This window comes from Myripristis murdjan, chromosome 3 (assembly GCF_902150065.1).
Source record: "Myripristis murdjan chromosome 3, fMyrMur1.1, whole genome shotgun sequence".
NCBI lineage: Eukaryota > Metazoa > Chordata > Actinopteri > Holocentriformes > Holocentridae > Myripristis > Myripristis murdjan.
The window spans coordinates 40097073-40119786 of record NC_043982.1 but is presented as its reverse complement, the minus strand read 5'-3'; the positions used below and the strand labels follow the sequence as shown (position 1 = coordinate 40119786).

General features: G+C 41.2%; 1 protein-coding gene across 5 annotated transcripts in view; it reads left to right on the top strand.

Moving 5' to 3' along the window:
- LOC115379973 (COP1-interactive protein 1) overlaps window positions 1–21676 on the top strand; it is a 42527-nt gene extending 20851 nt beyond the window's left edge. For 3 of the 5 annotated variants that reach the window (XM_030080989.1, XM_030080998.1, XM_030080973.1), the window contains 12 exons: window positions 101–210; window positions 410–578; window positions 683–787; window positions 1051–5847; window positions 13254–13366; window positions 13743–13830; window positions 14486–14632; window positions 15578–15700; window positions 17000–17100; window positions 17709–17801; window positions 17941–18055; window positions 19841–21676. In XM_030080989.1, coding sequence (XP_029936849.1) covers window positions 101–210; window positions 410–578; window positions 683–787; window positions 1051–5847; window positions 13254–13366; window positions 13743–13830; window positions 14486–14632; window positions 15578–15700; window positions 17000–17100; window positions 17709–17801; window positions 17941–18055; window positions 19841–19999 — 6120 coding nt within the window. In that variant the 3' untranslated portion in view covers window positions 20000–21676. The remainder of the gene's footprint in view (window positions 1–100; window positions 211–409; window positions 579–682; window positions 788–1050; window positions 5848–13253; window positions 13367–13742; window positions 13831–14485; window positions 14633–15577; window positions 15701–16999; window positions 17101–17708; window positions 17802–17940; window positions 18056–19840) is intronic. The other 2 variants (XM_030081005.1, XM_030080981.1) reach the window with 2 other exon arrangements.
- Window positions 21677–22714: the final 1038 nt, after the last annotated feature.

Sequence of the window (22714 nt, the reverse complement as noted above, 5' to 3'; positions counted from 1 at the left end):
TAAACGGGCATCTTTCATCTCTGTTTGCAGTGAGAAACACTTTTTCCATTTCTTTCAGTTTAATTTTCCCACATTGATCTCTCCTTCTCTGCCACTACAGAATGAGTCAGAGAGACTTCAGAGCCAGCTTGCCACTGTCCGAAGTCAGCAGAGCAGAGATGCAGAGAAACATCAATTACTGGTTACCAGTCTCAATGAACAACTTAAAGGGTATGCTGATATTTAATTCACAACAAAAGACAATTGTTATCTGTAATTCAAATTCAAATGATCTAGTGACACATAGATTGACACATGTTTTTGAGACAGTTTGGCTTCAATTGCAAATAAAAATAATTTGAAGTGATACTTTTGAAGAATTTAAAATTTATAACTTACCTTTCCCTCCTAATTTCTTTAATGTTTGTAGACTAAGCGACACACAAGAGTGCCTTGAAAGCTCACTCATTGAGAAGGAAAATACTCTGGCCAAGACCTCCGAGAAACTTGAGCTCATCAGCAGCCTCAGAGAATCTTTGAGCAACAAAGAGATCCAGTACAAAGATGTGTCTGAGAAGCTTCTTCAGACAGAGAACACTGTAAGACCTCTGGCTCTGTTTTGTGTTCTGTAAAGACCCACCACAGGCAGTAATTCAGTGAGCAAATATGGTCAGTTAAAAGTTTTTTTTTTCTCTTTTCTCAGCTCACCGAAGTTTCAAAGAAATGCAGTAGCTCAGAGAAACAGTGCTCTGACTTGAAGATGGAGGTTGCTGACCTTACACAGAAGCTCAGTGTGCTGAAAGAGAAGGTTTGTGTTCAAAATTTAAAGATTTTAGTCCTTTTTTTTGATAAACGTTTCTGTCTGTATCACTCTTTGTAATTTTTTAATCCAGTGTATATATACGATAATAACATTTATACTTACCTGGTAAAGTGTTTTATATTATACTTATGGCTATTTTTATATTACTAATCTAGTTGTGTAATCTGTTGTTTAAAAAAAAAAATCTCTAGCCTCGTGTGGTAGTTAATTTTTTTTTTTTTTTTTTTTTGTGATTCCAAAATTTGCAGGCACAAAAGCAAGATGTCACCATAGAAACTTTACAAACGGAGCTCGATCAGACTACTGAGGAGCTGGACAAATTGAACAGTACCCACTTGGAAGAACGCGCCCAGCTTATTCATGACCTTCAAAGCTGTGAGCGGGAAGTCGACAGTCTTAAAGATATTCTGTTGGAAAAGGAGAAGGAAATATCGTCCCTCTCTGGTAATATGGTGGAGTATGCAGAGCAGATCACAATGCTGAAACAGGAGATTAAGCTCAAGGAGGAGGACCTGGTTCGTACTGAAAGTGCACTGAGTAAGGCTGAGCGGGAGGCAATGATTATTCGAGACTCTCAGAATTCAGACCAGCAAATCCTGAACAACAAGATCGCAGATTTGGTGGAAAAGCTCAACAGTACAGAGATGGAACTGGTGAAGGCCAAAGAGGAAAGGAAGTCTAAATTGGCTGAGGTGGAGGAACTTACAAAAGAGGCAAAAGAGGATAAGAAAACTATTCAGGACCTCCGGGGAGAGCTACAGAAACAGACTGTGAGCCACCGTAATCATCTTTCTGAATGTGAAACACACATCTCCTCACTGAAGGAACAGATAACATTATCTACCCATAAACTGGAACAGGAGTCAGAAGCACTCAAGGTCAAAAATACCAGCAATGAGAAACTACGAGAGCAACTTCATGACAAAGAACAGACTTTTGAGAAAGAACTTAAATCCTTAAAGGATGAGCAGAACAAGCTGCTGGCAAAATACAATGATGATGTGCAGACACTGTCCAAACAGTTAGAGGAGCAAGTACACAGTCATGAACAGATCAAAATGGCGATGCAAGAAAAACTAGAAACCATAGCATCTTTGGAGGACCAACAAAAGGCCATTCATGAACAGGCTGAGGAGGACAGGCAGAAATTCAGCACCAAACTGCAACTCCGAGATTCAGAAAATGACAAGTTGGAAAAAGAACTTCAAAGTAAATCTGAAAATATCTCCAAACTCAAGAGCCTCTTAAAAAGTATGAAGACTGAAAAACAGCAGGTGCAAGGGAAGCTTAAGGAGTTGACTGAGGAGCTTCAGTCACAAAAGCAGCTTGTGGAACAACTTAATGAAAAATCCACAAATGCTCTTCAACTTAACAGCAGTCTAGAGATGAAAGCAAGCTCCCTTACAGAAGAAAATGAGAGACTTGAACTGAAAGTATCAGAAACTGTGAAATCTATTTCAGAACTTACGGCGGAGAGGGAATCCCTGCAAGCTAAAATATCCACATTTGAAACACAGTTATCAGAAAACAGCAGAATTATTGAGGGGTTACAAAAAGACAAGGAAGAACTGAGTAATCAAACTAATGAACTCAATAGAGTCATTGAACAGAGCACACAGTCAAACTCAGAGATGCTGCTGGAAAAAACAAATGAATGTAGTCGTCTGAACCGGTTGCTCAGGGAGAATGAGGAGAAGGTGGCACAACTACAAGAGCAAGTGGAAAGCATGATTTCTCAGGTTGCGCAGTTCCAACACAACATGCAAGAAAAAGAGCAGATTGTTTCTGGTCTTAGAGCAGAGATGGAGGCACAGCAAAGTCAGCAAAAGCAGCTTCAGGAAACACTGTCTCTGCTTCAAGATCAGGAGGGCACCCTGAAATCTGGGCTAATGGAGAAGGATGTAATGTTGGAACAGAAACAAGAAGAGCTCCACAGTTTACACAGTGAAATTACAGAGCAGAAAAGTATCATGTCAAAACTGCAGTCTGAGGCTCAGTCACTTCAGGAAGAATGCTCACAACTTCACCAGCAGATTAAAGAGAAAGAAGAAATGATAAAAAATGTGACGCAACAGTGTCAAGAACTTAGTGTCATTGAGAACAGTGCCATAAAGCTTGAATCTGAAAAGGCAGAGCTGAAAACAAATCTGGAGAACTATGAAACAGAGAACATCAAAATTAAACAGATTCTAGAGCAGAGGCAAACTGAGATAGGTGGCTTACACAGCCACATCCAGTTAGTTACTGAACAAAACCACCAACTTCGTGCTGCTTATGAAATAAGAGAGAGGGAGCTTGCTCAGCAAATACAGATTGCATCTGACCTTGACGGGAGGGTTAAGGTGGCTCTTGAACAAACCTCCAATCATGAGTTGAAGATTGGCAATTTAACAGAAGATAATCAGAGACTACAAGAAGAGTTGGCACAGAACACTAAGTCTGTTTCTGAGTTAACCACTGAGAGGAACTCACTCCAAGAAAGAATTTCTGGGCTTGAAATTCAACACTCAGAAAATCGCAAAATAATTAATAGCCTGTTGAAAGAAAAGGAGGAGCTTACTATGGCAGCAGATGAATTAAATAGTGTACTCAAGCAAAATGAACAGTCAAATTCATTGAGTTTGCTTGAGAAAACAACTGAATGTACTAATCTATCAAAGACTTTAAGGGAGACTGAAGAGCAAGTTGCAAGTTTGCAAGAGCAAGTTAACAGCTTGAAGACACAAGTGAATCAACTCAACATGTCCATGAATGAGAAAGAAAAGACTGTGTCAGAGCAGCGTTCCTGCATAGAAGCACAACAGGCCCAACTTGTGCAACTTCAGGATAGTTTATCTCTGTTTCAGGAACAGGGGGCTGTCCTCAAGTCAGGACTAATGGAAAAAGATGCTATGTTGAAGCAGAAAGCAGAGGAATGCAGCCTTTATCAGAATGAAGTCACGCTACAGAAAGATCTCATATCAAAAATGCAGGGTGAGGTGGAGTCACTCAGGGAAGACCACTCTGAGCTGCAGCAGCAGATAAAGCAAAAAGAGCAGGTCTTAAGAGATAAAACAAATGAGTTTCAAAACCACAAAGATGAGCTGAACAAACGAAATGAATCTGTGATGTCACTCAGCAGTCAGCTTGCCGCTATGAATGAGACTTCTGCAGAGATGGAAGTTAAAATCACCAACCTAAAGGCTGAGGTGGAAAAACTCACGGCTGAGAACTGGCAACTGATGAAGGAGCAAGACCAAAGGAAAGCTGATGTAGTCAACCTTACAGATAACACTGAAGTACTGAATGAGCAGAATGTGAGATTAAAATCTGAACTTCAGAAATCAGTGATGGAGCAGTCCAAAGTACTAGAAGAAATTAAAAATCTGAGGCAAGCACTCTGTGATAAGGACAGCCATCTGTCTAACTTAACTGAAGAACTGAAAGCAGCACACTCAGAGAAGGAGAGACTTAGTTTGGTAGTCCAAGAAAAAGATGACTTCCTGAAACAACAGGAAAACTACATCCAGCAGTTACAGGCAAAATCTCTGGATGTTGAAGGTCAGTCAAGCCAACAGTTAGAGGTTATCACACAGCTACAGACTCAAGCTCAAACTATTCAACTGTCCCTTCAAGATAAAGATGCTTTGTTGCAACAGACTAAAAAAGAGCTCAGTTTTCTCCAAGAAAGGTTTACCTCAGAGACGGAGAATTCCAAAAGCCAGCTTGACTCAAATTCAGAAATAATTGCAAATCTCCATAAAGAATTGAATAATGCCATGGAAAAGACCGCAGAACTCAACATTAAGATTGCTGAGCAAGAGGTGCAGCTGAAACAAAAGGTTGATGATAATGTCTGTTTAGGAACACAAGTGTCAGAGCTCAAAGATTCTGTCGTTAAGCTCAAAGGTCAAGTTGACAGTTTTACTTCAGAGTCATCCACACTGAAAGACACCTTGAGGAAGAAAGAGGAGTTAAGTCTTGAATCACAGAATATTTCATCAGCAAACATTGAAAATCTTAAGTCAAAGCTGGAAACCAAGGAGTCAGAGTGTTTGAGCATGAAAGAGGAGCTTTCACACCTTCAGGAGTCTTTCACAAAGCTTACCAACACCCTTACAGTGCAAACATCTGAAATGGCAAGTCTCAAAAAGTCTTTAGATGAAAAAGAAGCAGCTCTTTTAGACCAGTCAAAGTCCCTTCAGGATATGCAGAGAAGAGCAGATGAGGCCATGCTCTTTAAAAATCAATTCATGGAGAGCACTGAGCTGGTGTCACAGCTACAGAGTCAGATTCAGTTATTGTCAACTGAGTCTGTAAATCTCAGCAGGACGGCAGAGGAAAAGCAGAGTGCCTTTAATAATCTTCAGGAGAAATATGCAATTCATCTAGAAGAGTTGCATGATGTCAGAAAGCAACTGTCCCAAAGGGCTGATGAGATGTCCAGTCTTAATAAGTTGCTGAGTGACAAAACCAGTGGATTTCAGACAGCAGAGGCAGCTATAGAAACACTGAGAAATGAGCTGTCCGCTGTCCATGGGAAACTTCAGAAAGCCCAAGATGTCAATTCCAGGCTTTCAAAGGAAAAAGAAGAAGCTCTCACCACCCATCAGGCAAGTGTGTCATTGTTGAACATTGAAATAGAAAGACTGAAATCACAGCATATGCAAGTTGTGGCACAGATGGATGCGCTGACAGAAAATCTTGAGCAGAGAGAAATGGCCCTCCATGCAATTAACAATCAGTACACAGCCCAAGCCAAGCACACTGCCCAGTTGGTTTCAGAAATGCAGAAACTAGAGGAGCAAAACAGGAGGCTAAGTGAGGACATTAGTTTGTCAAAGGAAGAGCACCAAAAGCATCTTAATGTAGTCAATAATGAAAAAACACATTTGCAAGAGGAATTGAAAAAACTTCTTTCAGAGAAGGATGAGCTGGAAAGAAGTCTCAATCATCAGATGCAGGCAACACAGGGGGAGTTACAGCTTAAAATGGAGCAGCAGTCCAACAGCATGAATGAAACTATGAAGAGATTGGTGTCCGAGAGGGAGAGCCTACAAGCTGAGGTTAGTGCCAAAGATGAAGAAATCTCTGGATTGAAATCAAACATTCAAAAGATAGAGCAAATTCTGCAGGATTCTGAAAAAGAGTGGCTGTTAGTTCTGGATAGAGAATCACAAGACAAGAATCTCCTTGTCGAGCAGTTGAAAAGTGTTGAAAATGAAATGAAATCTAAAGATGTTAAAGTAAATGCATTGAAACAAGACTTGGACAGTTTGCAAGCAAAGTTGGAAGAGGCAGCCGCAGCAATCAGGGTAGGTTCTGATCAGCTTAAGGCAAAAGAGTTGGAGGCGTCAGCATCTAGGGTCAAGCTTGAACAGATATTAGCATCTGTCCAGGAAAAAGATAATGAAAACAATGATTTGCGACAGGCTCTACAAGCTATGGAAAATGAGTTACAAAAACTTGAAGCCAGAAAAGAGGGTACTGATCAAGATTTGTTGGTTTTGTCACAAACCACGTCTGAAAGATTAGCTGCTTTTGATGAAGAAAAAGCCTCATTACAAGCCATGATAAAAGGATTACAGGAAAGTCATCAGTCTGAGGCAGATTTTTTGAAAGGTGAATTAGATAAAGCCTTAGCACAGTTACAAAAGACAGAGCATACCATGAATGAGGGCGAGAAGAGACATTATGACCAGTGTCAACAAATCGGTCTCCTGCAAGAGACAGTGGAGCATTTGCAGGCACAGCTCCAAAATGAATCAGACAAAGTGAAAGATGCAATTGCAAAACATTCCTCTTTACTTAATGAATTGCAAGCAAAAAATGAGCAAGTCAACTGCATGAACATTCAGATAAGTCAGCAGAAGGAATTACTTGCTGGACTCAGTCAACAGTTAAGGGACAAAGATACATCGATTGCCCAAGTCATGGAATCTGCCTCAAATGAGAGAATGAAACTTGGCGAAGAAAAAAATGCTCTTATAGCAAAGTTTGAAAGCAAGGAACATGAACACAAAAATTCCATAAAACAGCTAGAGGTCATTTCTCAGCAATTAGAAGAATGTATTTCACATTCTCAAAGTGAAATTGAAAGAAAGAGTTCTGAGAATGTTGAACTAATTAAAGAAAATGATAACCTAAAAAATGAACTTACCAGTCTATCTAAAGAAAAAGATGCTCTGAAGAAGAAGCTTCAAGCTGCTCTAATTGTCAGGAAGAACCTGTTGAAAAAAATTGAAGAATATGAAAACCAAAAAGAAGAGTGTGTGAACGATACAACTGAGATAAACCTTTTACAGGGTAAGTTGAAAGAAATAACATCACAAGCTGAAGCCACAACAAAAATGTATGAAGAGAAGGTTTTACTGCTTGAAAACAAAATTACTGAGAAAGATGGTGAGATTTTAAAAGTCGAAAAAGACAAAGAAAAACTGGTGGAACAGTTGCAAAGTGATACACATTTTTTGCAAACCACATTAAATGAGAAGGAGGCGTGTTTGTCAGAAACTTTGCAGACACTCAATGAAAAGAGCTCACTCATTAAGCAGCTGCAGTCCAGTATTTCAGAGAAAGAAGATGCCTTTGAACGTGATAGACATGGCATGATGCAGAAATTAGAAGAACTTCAAAATGAGGTGAAGAAACCTGAAGATTATTTAAAGGACAAACCCACTGCTGCCATCGTTGACTTAGAAAATGAGCTTGTACAGATCAAGCAAGAAAAAGCAATCCTACAGAAAAAGGCCCAGGCTGCCTTGTTGGCACGCAAAGAGACAATGAAGAAATCTCAAGAAAATGAAAAGAAATTAGTCAAAGAACTAGGTGAATTGAAGGACGACTACAAGGCTCTCTTGGAACAACACTGTCAGCAGACCAATGAGTTAAATGCTGTCCAGTTGAAATTTGATGAGAAGGTCAAGGAGTTGGAAGAAATCAGTAAAGCTTCTTTGTCACACCTAGATGAATTGGAGAGTTTGAGGCGGCTTGTTGAGGAGAGGGATAAAACCCTCCAAGATTTGAAGATGTCTCTCGCTCAGAAAGAGAGTCAGAGTTACTCTCTGCCAGCTTTACAAACAGAGCTTGAAACTGTTAAATCCAGTTTGCAAAGCTTATCTTCTGAGGTGGCAAGAAAAGATGAGGCTCTCATAGCCTTGGAGCAAAGGTCACAATCATTGAATTCAAAACTTCACACTGTTGAAAATGATTTGGCAAACGCTCAGGCAATGATACAAGAGAAAACAGAAGAAACTGAGAAATGTCAGCATGTTATTAAAGAGGTTGGACTAAAGAGCCAACAGGAGAAGCAAACTTTAATGGAAGAAAACTCAGTTTTGCAAAGCGAATTAAGCATTTCTCAGGCTGCAGTGGAGCAACTAAAACATAAGTTTGATGCTTACATTTGTGAAAATGAACAAAAGTATGACATTTTGATGGATGAAAAGAAGGCCCTTCTAGAGCAAAGAGATTTGATGAAAGTGGAACTTGAGACAGCACTTGCCTCAGTTTCCCAGAAATCATCAGAAATTAAAACCATTCAGAATGCTTTAGCAGAAACACAGCAGCAGCTCTGTCAGGATAAAGATGTTTTGACGAGGGAGTTTGAAGAAGTACGACTGCATTGTACTGAACAGGAAAGTAACAAGTTACGCATGGAATTATTACAACAAGAGAAAGAAGATGCTTTCAGATCTGCAGATCAACTCAGAGATGAGGTTGCCGCCCTGAGTAAACAACTGAAGGAGGCTGAGAAACTAAATGAGGAGCTACATCAGAAGATCCTTGGATTGCAGGAGAAATGTTTTGAACAGGAAGATGTTAACAGAGATGAGGCCCAGTCTCTTTGCAAATGTGTGGAAAAATTCGAAGCAGTACTCAAGGAGAGAGAAGATGCATTGTTAATTTCTCAGTCTCAGGTGTCAGAAAAAGAAGAGCTCATTGCTGCCCTTGAACAGCAGTTACAGCGGCAAATTCACATGCATGAACTTAGCATGGAGAAAATGAGAACAGAAGCTGGTGAACTTCAGAAGTCTCGAGAAGACGGAGCCAAAACAAAAGATCAAGACAACCAAAACAACACAAACCTCCTAACTAGGAAGCTTCAGGCAGCTTTAATTTCTAGGAAAGAGCTCTTGAAGGAGAACACAACACTCAAAGAACAATTAGAGGAACTATCAGCCAAACAGGAAGAAAAAAAAGCAGAGTCCTTGGATTTGGAATTATCGGTGTCCAAGCTGAAAGAGAAAAATGTGGATCTCGAAAGCTCGGTGTCATCTCTGAGCAAGGAGAAGGACAAACTTGTCGCAGAAGTTGATCGCATCCTTAATGACAACCACAGTCTATCTGCAGCATGTGAAAGCTTGAAGCGAACAATAGAGAACATTACCCAGCAGAAGCAAGCTTTTTCATGCCAGCTTGAATCTCTTAAGGATTCTCAGACAGAGGAGTTGTCTGAGTGGAAGTCAAAACACTCGGAGCTGAAGCAGGAGTATGAGTCCCTTTTACAAGCTTATGAAAACGTTAGTAGTGAAATGGATAAGATGAGGCAACTGCTGGAGGGAGCGAAAAGAGAAAGGCAGGACGCGCTCCGTAAATTACACAAACATGAGGCTGAGAGGGAGAGTCTGGAGAGACAAGCTAGAGAGATGGAAGAAGAAAATGCAAGAATGAAAGAGAAGATATGCTCGTTTTCCAGAGAGAAGCAGCAGAAGATTGAGGAACTGCAGGAAGAAAATCACAAAATTAGAAAGGAACTGATTGACATTGATGAAAAACAGAAAATAACAGTAGATGAGCTGACTGATAAAAATCAGCAGTTAGAGGCTGAGATCTGCAAACTTAAAGAGTCATCAGAGGATCTCAAAGAGAAGCTCACAGAGATTCAGACTGAGAATAGCCAACTGGCAGAAAAGCTTAAAGAGGCTTGCTCTTCAATAGAAAAGAGACATTTGAACTCAAAATCATGTGAGAGCAATATGCAATTTAAACTTGATGAAGCGCTCAGTTTGAATAGTTCACTGACAGCCCAGATTGAAGCCCAGAAAACAGAGCTCAGTGCTCAACTGGAAATCAGTGATTTATTACAAAGAGAGAAGCAGAATCTGTCAGCAAGAATTGAAGAAATACAGAATGATCATGAATTGCAAATAGGAGAGAAGGATAATGTCATTAAAGAGCTCAAAGACATTATCAACAAGCACAGACAAGAAACTGTTAGCCTAAATGAGAAGGTAAGAATCTTGGAAGATGACAAGTCTCTTCTGCAAGAGGAACTGGAAAATGTTCAAGAGACTTCAGACAAAGTAAAGAATGAAAATGAATATTTGGAAACTGTGATCCTCAAAAACTCCGAAAGAATCGATGAATTGACTGAGTCTGTCGGTGTTTTACAAACCCAGAACACACAGCTGTCCTCCCAGCTGACAGCTAATAAGTTGATGACGTCTCAGGTTTGTCATGAAAAAGAGGAGGAGCAGCTCAGATTAGTCAAGGAATTTGAGGAGAAACTCAAGATGGTTCAGAGAGGCAATGAGGGATCCAAGAATGTGAAGAAGGAACTGCAAGAGCTGCTTAAAGAAAAGCATCTTGAAATAAATCAGCTGCAACAAAACTGTATAAAATACCAGGAGTTGATTATAGATTTAGAGGGCCTTTGGAAAACCTCTCAGTCTGCCTGTGAACAGTCAGAAAAAGAACTGAAGAAAAGCTCAGAGAAGATATCCCTTTTAGAGGAGAGAGGCAAACAGCTTGAAGCTGAGCTAGTTACACACAAGAATCTCCTCCACGAGGCTACAGAAAACATTTCACATATTCAATCTGAGAAAGACCAACTGGCTCTGGAAATATTGGAGAAAAGTAATAAGGATAAGCAAGAGGTCACTGAGAAGACTATCACACCGGAAAATACGGATGAGCAACAAAACACTGTTAATGTGGAAAAACAAATTTTACAGAAACAGATTGATGACCTTCAGAGTTTAAAAGAACAGGAGAGTCAAATGGTTGTTGAACTTAGACGGCAAGTAGATTCTCAAGATCTACAGATTAACACTCTAAAGAGAGAGGCTGAGACCACTGCAGCAAAGCTGTCTGCTCTGTCTTCCACTCCTCAAGGGGCAAACGCTACAAAACAATGGAATGATTTGTATCAAAAGACTTTGCATGAGAAGGATAACCAGCTCTTAGAACAGGGTTTTGTAATCAAAAGGTTCCTTGAAGACATGAGGGTGAAAGATAAAGAGATAAATGAGGTGCGAGTGACCAAGTCAAGACTGGAGAGGACACTCAATGAATACTCAGTTGCTGCTGCTTCACAACAGAGGCAGCTATTTGTAATGGGTGCCAGCAATACAGAACTCAATGAAACTGTGGAGTTTATGGCTGTGCAGTTAAAGGAACTAAGAGCTCAGGTTGAAAGGACAGAAAAAGATAAAAGCTTACTTAATAGACAGCTTGGGGACAAGGAGGATGTTATATCCCAAATGCAGCTTCAACTCCAGCAAACAGAAAAGATTAATGCAGACTCAGAAGCTCAACTGGTCTTGTTGCAGTTGCAAAATGACAAACTTCAGTCAGACTTTGAGAAACAGGAGGCCATTTCTGTGCAACTGAAAACACTCCTTCAGAACAAAGATGCTGAGATCTCTTCCTTGCTGTCCTCTAGAGATGGACAGATGTCAGGCTATCTTGAACAACTCCAGACTAATTACCGTGCCCTCATGGCAAGTTATGAGGATAAGCTCACATCCTTGTATCACCAAAGGGAAAAGGCTGACAAAGAGTTCAGAGGGATAGAGACCAAGGTCCGAAGCCTGCAGATTAAATGTGACAGGTCAATCCAGGAGAAGGAGCAAATAGCAGCTAAGATGGAGTCATTCAGGAACTCTATGGTGTCTTTACAGACTGAAAGGGAGCGACTGATGTCAGAATACAGAATGCTAGAAGCAAAAAATCAGTTAGGATTGAGAGGGGTAGATGGCTCAGCTGAAGGGGAAGCTCCAGCAACCAAAGGCCTTAAACATGAAATACGGAAACTTCTACATCAGATGGATGATCTCAACTCAGAGAATGCCATGCTCAGGGCGCAGCTGGTTCGCTACAGAGAGGACCTGAATCAAGTTCTGTCCCTCAAAGACAACCAGCTGAAGGTGCTGCTCAAAAAGCAGCAAGACATGATCAGAAACCTTGAAAACCAAAAGGCTGCTGCTGAAAAGCAGCACAGAGAGTCTCTGTTGGAACTCCAGAAGGAAGAGGAGGCAAGCAATACTTTAAAAGCAGAGAGATCTAAACTTACAACTCAGGTCACAAAGCTGGAAGCAGACATATTAGCTCTGAAAAAAGAAAGAGCCATGACGAATGAAGGTAAAGTGATTACTGACCTGCAGCAAGTCGTGGCATCCAAATCTGCTGAATGCAATGACCTCCAGCAAAAACTTTTGGCCCAGAAGAATTCAGCTGATGAACTGAAGGACAAATTGCACATGCTAGAAAATGAGACAGACAAAAAGCTGGCGGAAGCTGAGGATAAATACAACAGTGAATTGGATACCTTTGAGCGGGAGGTAGAGCTGATGAGGAACGAACGGGAGACAGCTGATCAAAGGGTGGCAGAACTGGCAAAAGATCTACTCCAGACAGAACAACTATTATCAGAGGCAAAGGCTCAAAGCAAAGACATGAAGGCTCAGAATGAGTCACTGGGAAAAGCCATGGCTGCTTTACAGAATGACCGTGACCAGCTTATCGAAGACTTCAAGATCCTGCGAAACAGATACGATGAAGAACTCAGAGAGACTCGGGCAGCCTTAACGAAGGCTGAGCACGGCCTCCGGGATGCCACCTCAGAGTTGGCTATGTTTTTGAAAGAGAGGCATATCTTTGTTCAAAAAATCAAAGCTTTAGAGAGCAAGGACTCACAGACAGAGCTTAACAAGTTACTGGATGAGCTAACCAAGGCTTTATCAGAAAAAGAAAGGGAACTGAAGCAGATCACCATGGAAAATAACTCCTACAGCAGGCAAGTGTCAGCATTTTCCAAATCCATGGCCAGCCTCCAAAATGATCGTGACAGGCTGATGGACGAGCTGGCTGGGGCCAAAAAAGTGACTGAGTCCAGGCAAGGGGCAGGTCCTGAGGCAGTGTCCTCCATGAGTGTGGAGGAATCGAATGGAAGTGGTGTCAGTGCCTTCCAGTATGAGAGAGATGGGCTGGTAAGTCACCAGCTGGGTGTTGTGTTTGGCTTTTGTTTGCTCTCCCTTTCTCTGGGTTGCTGCCTGTGAATCATTTTGGAAACAGCATGCAGGGTCTATTTCTTCATGCCATTGCTTTGACATGCATGGGTTTTAGTGTCAGGATACACATGTGTTGGTGTCAGTGAAAATGCATTGTTTTTGTTGTTGTTGTTGTTTTTAGTTACAGTGTTTTATTTTAGCTGTTGATGACTTTTGTCTGCTAATGTTTGCTGTTACAGGAGATGAGCCAGAAGGTTGATGAGCTGCAGAAAGAACTACAGAAGGCACAAGCCTTCAGAGTGCAAACTGAGAAAGAAGTCAGCTGCTACCAGGCAGAAATAGCAGATCTCAGGTAAAACCCCATTTAAAAAAAAAAAGGTGAAATAAACCAATAGTTTCTTTTCAGCATTTGATCAGATGCTCTGTGTTTTAAAGATATGCTATCTCTGGGATTCAGTTTTGTTTAGATGTAATTTTTAAGACTCTTGTAATTTAATGAAATGTAATACTAACTTAAGGTAAAAGACTTATCTATCAAAAAATGACCGGCTTAAGCTGTTTGATTTAAGCCATTTGGACTGTCAGTGGGTTCGTCACCAGTTGGTGTGAATTACAAACCAAGATAAAGTCAGGTTCTGTGGTAAATTTGAGAATTTGAGTTCGCTCCAAGTTAGCAAGTCACTGTCCGTGTGGATGCAGGAATGAATCTCTCTCTGCTCTTTTTATAGGTCTGAGAGAAACAATCTGCAAAGTGAATACCAAGCCCTAAAGGAGAAGCAGCAGGCCACAGCGAGGAAGGACGGACAACCAGTCATGGTAAATTTACACATCTCAGTATTCTGCCTTGAATTTGAAAAGTTAGATGAGGAGTTTTTTCTTGTTACCAGGATTTTGTTATGTAGTAGAAAGATATTTTTATAATGGTAAGTATTTATAGGGCCCTGTGATTTCTGTGATTCATATCACACGGACGGACAGTTTTACAACTATTGAAGCACTTACTTTGATTTTAAAGAAAATCAGAAAATAATACAACACTGGTGCAGTGTTGTATTACAGATTCATTAGTTTGCATTCAATTTTGAAAATTTGATTATTGAATTGTTGAAATTTTATTAATCCACAATATGATTACATACTTTCGAATGGGAAAATGTGCTCATATCATAAAACGCAGAATTCAGAAAAAGTATTCTTGGGGTTGAATATGGAAACTGGAAAAAATTAAAGCAGATTTCATAGGGCCCTACATTAATAAATTTGTTTCCATGAAAATGGAGAAAGAAATTGGGTCTGCTAGAACTGTCATCACAGCTAGCAAGCTGGATTTTTCCTACTTTATGTGTGTGTGTGTGTGTGTGTGTGTGTGTGTGTGTGTGTGTGTGTGTGTGTGTGTGTGTGTGTCTGTGTGTGTGTGTGTGTGTGTGTGTGTGTGTGTGTGTGTGTGTGTGTGTGTGTGCGTGTGCAAAAGGAAACTGTGGCTTTGGCAGGTCAAAGTGGAACGGAGGAGATGGTGAGCCGGTTGGAGACGGAGAGGGTCCAGCTTCACAGAGACTTGCAGCGCTGCCTTTATGAGATCCAGCAGAGAGATCAGTACTACCAGCAGCTCAACACAAGGGTACAACACACACACACACACACACACACACACACACACACACACACACACACACACACATTAATGTGCACATTATGTATCAAGCTCACACATGAAGATTCTCACGAGGTTATCACTCAAATAATATGCATTTGACCCTGGATGAAACACTGGTGAGTTTTGAATAAATCTCTTCCAGTTCTGATTCTGCTCATGTTTTCAAATCAGCTTTTATTCTCAATGCGTTTTTAATCATGGTAATATTGGAAATTAAGAAATTAAATGTTTCAAGAAAAAAAACCCACCAAATTTCTGCTGCCTCTGAATATATATTAGCCAAATCTCCTTACAGTTGTGTTTCAACACAAACAGCTTTTGTTCAGATGGAGTGAAAAGCTATCATTATCAGTTTAAATCTACAAAAATGATTGTGGTGATCACTTAAAGACTCAAGGAAATGAAATTTTGAAAGTGTAATTCAACATCTCTGCAGCTGAGACACAAATGATATTTGTTGGTTCTATATGATGGGAGGAGTTGATTGAGTTTTTCTGGGTTTTTTTTAATAGCTTCTGGTAAACATCCACGTCTGTAGGATGCATTTTTTGTTTGTTTGTTTTGCACTCTGCTCATTGTAGTAATACACTCAAAAATGTGGGTTTCCAGGAACTAAAAGTAATAAGGTTTTGATATCTAACATCTACACGATTGTTTTTCCCCTATGCGTTAGTAAATATGTATCTTATGATATAGAGAATTACCCAACAAGGTGGAAAATTAAATGTTTTATGCCTTAACAAATATAAAGGAAGGGACTTACTGCAGTACTTCAAACACAAAATGATTTTGCATGACATCAGCTGAAAGGACACGTGTTGTCATTGTTATTTTCCAGCGTAGTTGGTGTTTGTGCCTCATTAAATTTCCTCTATTTTATTATTTTTTAATTTTCCCTTTCCTCTCCAGCTGCAGCAGGCGGTGGAGGAGAAAGGTGCAGTGGCAGCCCAGCTGAGAGCTGTTTCCCAAACACTGAGGGACACCCAGAATCGCTGCCATTGGCTGGAAAGTCAGGTGCAAGGCCAGGCACAGGTAAAGGTCCTCAGATTTATATTTAATTTACACTTTGAATCTAAAATCTGTCTTTTATGTGTGTATATTTCACCTGCCTGGGACCTGGGGATGAAAATCTGCTGTCCAGCCATATTTATCCTCCATGGATCTGAATTCTTCGAAGTTATAATTATATGTGGCCCCTGTTAAATACATGAAAATAAAATAAATCAAATTTCCAGTGTTTACCTTGACCAAAATGCAATTTTAGCAAAACTTAAAGACACTAGAGTTCTCATATTCTGCCCGAACCCGACCCGACCCGACCCGACCCGACATTTTCGGGTCGGGTCGGGCCTAAAATTTACGTGAATTGGGCGGGTCGGGTCGGGCTTCGGGTTCTGTGGGGGATTTTTTTTTTTTTTTTTTTTTTTAATAAAAAAATAGAATTATGTGTTCTGTTATTGATTATGACGTTTCATTTTTATGTGACTGGTGGAGAGAGTGAGAGACTGGATTGGATTTGGAGGCTAAACTTTCAGTGACAGACAGACAACCAGCTGTGCGAGCGCAGGTCAAAAAAGTGAGAGAGAGTTGCAGCAGTATCCCGCTGTGCTGGCAGACTCGGCAGCTGGGACGGTTTCTGCTATGGGCAGTGCAACTGCCCAAGGTGCAATCTACTTGGGGGCGCACGAGAAAAAAAAAAAAAATCTCCAGTTTTCTAGACTACCGTATTGACCCGCACATGCCGCGGCACCATCAGTCGGCATCAGGCGGGCCGGACGCGGCACCGTCCGATACCGCGCCCACCCGTCAGGTCTGCCGGATCTGACAGGTGAGCTGCCTCATGCTGGCCGGTGCCGCGGCCGGCTCGCCTGATACCGACTGATGGTTCCCCGGTGCCGCGGCCGACCGGCTCTGCTAAATAATGGCGAATTTGGCGATTTTTTTTCGGGCTTTATCGGGCTGTCGGGCCTAAAGTTCGGCTAATTAGTCGGGTCGGGTCGGGCCTCGGGCTGGCCCAGTCAGGCCCGGGTCGGGTCGGGTCTTAATTTTGAGGCCCGATGAGAACTCTAAAAGACACTAGGATTGTCACAGAACTTCCATATGTGCCACAGATTTTACATCTGAGTACAGCTTTGAAAAATTTTCAACGATTTAGTTACTTCAAAGGTAAATGCATCTTTCTTATGCTGTTTTTGGCACAATTTCCACTGCCTGTATTAAAACATGCAGAGCTGACTGTAACACACACACTGTGGACCGCAGTGTGTGTGCATAAAAGCATGCTTGAGAAACTTAAAAGCTTAAGTGCCTGTACTATGTGGTCCCGACCAGCAGGGGTCAGTATGTGCCGAGGTCGCACCAGGAGCCCCCCAGGAGAGGAGTAACCACTCCATCACCATGGAAACAGCAGAGGCCAGTCAGCTCAGAGAGAGGTGAGGAGCTAGCCGTCTGTCTTTCTGTCAGAAGAGTGTGCATGTGTGTGTTTGAGGCTGTAATTTTATTCAGATGTCAGTTTTCTCTGCAGGTGCTTTTTTCAGATGTTTTTGTGTGGTTATCGCCTCGATACAGCAGGAAACTTCCCCACTCAGTGTGTGGAAAGGCTCCATTCGTTTGGCAGCATTCACTCAAACTGAATGTTGTTTTTGATCAGTGTTTATTGTGGATTTTACATGATTTAATTTAATCCAATTTAAAAAGATCATAAGGATGAAATTATTTGGACAGTATGAACTAAACAAATAAACAAATAATTGTGACCATTACTCATGATTGATGTTTAGTAAGTTTTACTATGTATAGGAAGGAACAATGTAAAGAAAGGATTGTTATAACCATCTTCATTCATCATATTTTTGTTACTCTCAAAAGGGGAGCAGCTTATATAGGGATGTCTTTTTCCTGCTCCTTTTTGCTAATGAAAGGAGTAAAAAACTTGGATAATTGGGAATCTATAAGTGAAAATGTTTTGTTTTTCTTTTCCTTCACTTTCTTTGTACACACTGCATTTTGTGTGTGTGTGTGTGTGTGTGTGTGTGTTCAGGCTGCTGGAGGTGGAGCAGAGTCTGGCAGAGGAGAGATCCAGGAGGGAGACAGCCGAGGAGGCTCTGTGTGCCGCTGAGGACAGGGCAAAGACGTGAGACCCAAGATCACTTCCTAACCTTCTCTCTCTCTCTCTCTCTCTCACATGCTCTTTCTGTCTCTCTCACACACACACACACACATGTACACACTGTTGTCTTGACCGTGTTTGTGTGTCTTTGCTTGTTGTGCAGTGCTGGGTCCAGCCCCTCCGGAGGCAGCCAGAGGGACTTCACCATCCAGCTGGACGCAGAGGATGAGTGGGACGGCCTCGTTCTGGACCCCACCCAGCCGCTGCTCACACGCAAGGTACGCACCGGCCCAAAGCTTCATCCGAGCCCATTGTCTGCTCATTTTCCCGTCCTGTAATGAAAAGAGCTAATTCGGGCCACATTTATGTGTCTGTCCCCTACTTCAATAATTGTATATGAATGCTGGATTGAATTCAAGTGTAACAATGAACACTCAGAACTGCAAACATTGTACATTGTAAAATGCTGATTGGTACTTTATTTTTTTCTTTCTTTCAAGAAGTAAAGAAGGTGGGAGACTGTCAAATACACAAAATCCAAAAACAAAAATTCTACTTTGTATGAACAGTGCTATAGGTCACAAGCACTTCAGAGCAAAAAATAGACACAAAATAGGCTTGATAAGGCAGCTGCTAAGTTGAGATGCCTTTCAAGCGCGCAACTCTTCCTCAGGAAGCATCCAAGAGCACTAATGCTAATGAAACACAGTGCAACTTGAAGCCTTTCGACTAACATGGGTAACCCAAAATGATTTGTTTCTGTTTCCACTTTATGAAGAACCAACCCTGAACCCTAAAGCCTGAACCCTCAACCCTGATATGGTCCTAAAAACCTAATGCTTTAATAGTTTTGCTTATTTTTTTAATTAATTCATTTTTGTTCTCAGGGAATTTTTTGGCTGTACGCTTGACACCCAGCTCTCTGAGATATCGCTAAACTTTCAAATACACCTTTTATTTATTTCTAACAGTTGTGTCAAGCTCCAGCAGAGTACAGTAAAACTTCAGCTGAAAGCCGAGTCAAGCAGCCAATCAAATCATAATAGCTCTTCGTACTTTTTTCCTCCTCAAATTCTGCTAAGAGGATGAAGCAGTTTGTTGATCCAGCTTGCAGGGTGCGCTGTTTTGCTGTTTGTTTTTGCCATCTGTTTGGCTGCTTTGTGTTGAGCACATATTTACATATTAGGGATCGACTTTTTTCAGGTCTAATCCGATTCTGATACCTGGCCTTGGGGTATCGACCGATATTGAGTAGGGATCCAATACAGGAGCTCTTTTTTTCTTGATTGTTATTGTTGCCAGTGATGTTGGAATTATGTGCAACATCACATGAGGCTGTAAACCACACAAAATGTCTTGTTAAAAGAGCAAAAATATACAAAAATGTGTTAAATTTAAATGTATTCCAAAGCAATTCATTTGACCAGCAGGTTAAGCAGGCTTCGCATACACACAGGTGTAGGAGCGCAAGTTGCTAAGGCAACATCAAAATCTAAGGCAAAATCTTGAACAAATCAAGTGCAAAGCAAATCATTACCAACTACCAGTAAGCAGATTTTGCTCGTAGTACCACTACAATTAAATAGAATTTTCTAATTTGTAATACCGGCACACTAAAACCTCTGTGTTGTCTAGCCACAGCCAGGCTGACAGACTGCTGTGAAGGCAGTAGTGGTAGATTAACTACAGAAATATTATAAAACTGTGTCGTTGCCCATGGAAACACTTCTGGGAACCTGTGAAACAGCCTCCACAGCACGCCTCACTAAGTTCTCACAGTCCAAAAGGCCCATCAGTAGCTGCCTTTCCAAGCCTGTTCTGTGTCCATTTATGCTTTGAAGTGCTTGTGGCTTACAGCACCAGGGCTGACAAATAAAGAAACTGTTTTTATGCACCCTATAGCTTCCACTGTGGACTCTGACCCGCTGGAAACCCAGTTTTTTCCCACCTTCTCTTCATGTAGATTTTTTTTGTCTTTTGAGTTCTGTGCAGTCAGCCCAGTATCTCCGTGATGGAATATGTTTTTCCCTTGATGATGTGATATCCTGTTTGGGGATTTGCAGGTAAAAGGCGGGGTGCTTGCGTGCCGGCGGTGGATCAGAGGGAGAAGCCTGTACTGCTCCAAGCTGCTGACGACCCGCGCCCGCTCCCGATACTTCTTCCTGGCCTACTTGCTTACGCTGCATGTCGTCGTCCTCATGTGCCTCACCGGTGCCCTTTAGCAAGGTCACACTGGGAAATCCATCAAAATTCATCAAATTAATCTTCAGCAGAGTAGGAATTGAAAGGTTGTGTTGACAATATTGATTCATAAAATCATAATGTGTTGATCACAGGCACAGATTTTGTTTAGTTTAGCTTAGATGAGAAATTCCATGCTTATTTTTTTTTTCCAAGAAATATTGTAAACCAAGCCTTAAAGTTTAAGAAACCCCCATCCTCCACCTCCTCTATTCCTCTTTGCTCTTTACTCTTTGCCTGAACTCATTGCCTATATTGTTGTCAGATCCACATAAGAAAGGAAATGAGAAAATATTTTTTTTAAATATAACCAAGAGTTGGATGGAGTTGGAGAAGAAAGGGGGAGTTGGTCTGATTTAAACCTTATCTGAAAAGCCTCAGAAGGCACTGAAAGCCATATCCAGTCTTAGTGAACACTACTGTTTAAGCGTTTTTTTTCCTTTCAAACATTTATCTTACTGCCTGTTAACCTCGTCGCCTCTGCCTGAGTTTAAAGCAAACCTGGAAACCCTCCCCGCCTCCGACCTCGAACGCCGCTATACGCTTATCGTCCAAATCACACACGTTGGCACCCGCGCGTGCTTCCTTAGGGTAACAGCTTTGCCGTGACTGCCTTTCATGGCTTCATACCTTGCACATAATCTCGATGCTGAGTTAAAACTATGCACTGAAACTCTCAACTGTTTTTTATATAATCATCTCATAGCAGCTCTGACGCACTGCACCTCACCCAGCCCCCTTTATCCCTGTTAAAATGTATGGCTAAAGGGCATAAAGGCTTTTGTTCCCCCAAATCCTGGCAGCAGTTAAGAAGTGCTCTCATGCCCCTGACACAGTGGGACACAGTGGTCGCAAAATACCCTCAACATGTGCTCTGATATCATTGTGTGCCATTGAAAATGTACTGCAAAAAGATGGAGGATGCAAAAGTATATATCTATATATATCTATATATGTCTATATCTATATATAGAGATATATATAGATATAGATATGTATGATAGTATTCTGTATTTAAGTGTGCATCTGAGAAACTTTACTGTACAATATGTATGTTATGTATGTATATATTCATTTCTATCCCCTCTGTTCTGATGTTCAGTTACTGTACATTTCCACATGATTGTTTTGAGTACGACACTATGATTGATTGATTGATTATGGATGGGGTTTTCACAAAACGGGGTCAACAAACCTGCCAAACGGTCGAAACAAGGCTTCTGTTTACATCGTGTTCATGTTTTGAATTGAAAAATCATTAACGAGCAGACTCGCTTTCCGACAAGGCCCGGAATTAATATTTACACATTCGGTAAGGGACGCCCGTTTGGCTTGGTCATTGATCCAGTTTTGTGGACGCGAAGCACAGCTGCTGATGGTACCTTTGTCCTAATGATCTGTATATATGGGTTTGATCAATGGATGAAAAAAAAAAAAGAAACCTGAATCTATTTATGAAAAATGTAACTACTGACAGATCTTGAGATGTCATATTTTCTATACTGCCTCTATTTTTAAGAGTTAAGTAATAGTGATGCTGTTAGCATTTCGATGACATCAGGATTTACCGTGTGCAATACTGTGTGGAGGGGAACTTCCTTTCAGATGACCCATCGCCATCTTGAAAACGTTTTAATAAAGCTAGTCGAATTTGGGTATTTGGGTAGTTTTATGGCATTATTTGTCCAACTCAAATAATCATCAGAGTGTTGCTTCGGATTAGTTTTGTGTAAAGATCAAAACACCCCAAACATTTAGTGGCCAGTCAAAAATATATCAGCCTTGTTCACAAAAGTGCTTACTGTCAATGTAATGATGGTACACGTGTGGGTGAACTGCTCCATATTATACTATGGACTGTGCCCAACTGGCGGGTCTTGGTCTACATGTGGACCGGGTCACGTCAAGGTAGAAAAATGTCATTTTAAAACGTAGAGGAAAAATCCACCTAAAAACATTTTCACTGTAAGGAAAACAACTCTTAGTGATGTCTCTTGCATTTGATGTTGTAGTTTTCCTCTCGCTGTCAGAGATAACAGGCCAGACGACAGATGACAGGACGTCACTGTCCTGTCTCACTGTGACGTCCTGTCGGCGTCTCCAGCTACAGCTGCAATGGAAATTAATAACCAAAAAAAAAAAAAAAATCAGCCGTCTAAAATGCCAACGTAAAGGTTAAGTTTTGGTGTCAGCCATTCAAAATCAAAGAGCAAGGGCTCTTTTTTCCAGACTCTCCATTTGGCTCTGACATTCAACCATCACACAGAGAGCTCCATTATACAAGAGGAGGCAGAGACACCGTTTTGTTCACCGGCAGCACGCTCAGTTAACCATAATGCACTGCAGCCACGAGATGTATTTTTAGCATGGAGCCTGACTCCTGCTTTTTCTCAGCTGGACTCCACCGACACCCACTGAATGCACCGAGTTCAAGCACATTCCCTCGAGACTGTGGAGTCGACAGCAGGTGGAGGGAAAGTGGGTAGCACTTCTCATAAAACTCCTGCTGTGCATTTAACATCACAAACTGAAGATGGAAACCATGGGATGTTAAATGATAGAATAATTTAAGTGTCACATCCTTGTCCTTTGGTACACACAGTGAGGCTTGGGCAACACTTGGGTAAAGGTGCCCACACGTCCAGTTTACTCCCTGAGTGAGTCTGGATCACAGGTTAACATGAATGTATTTGCTG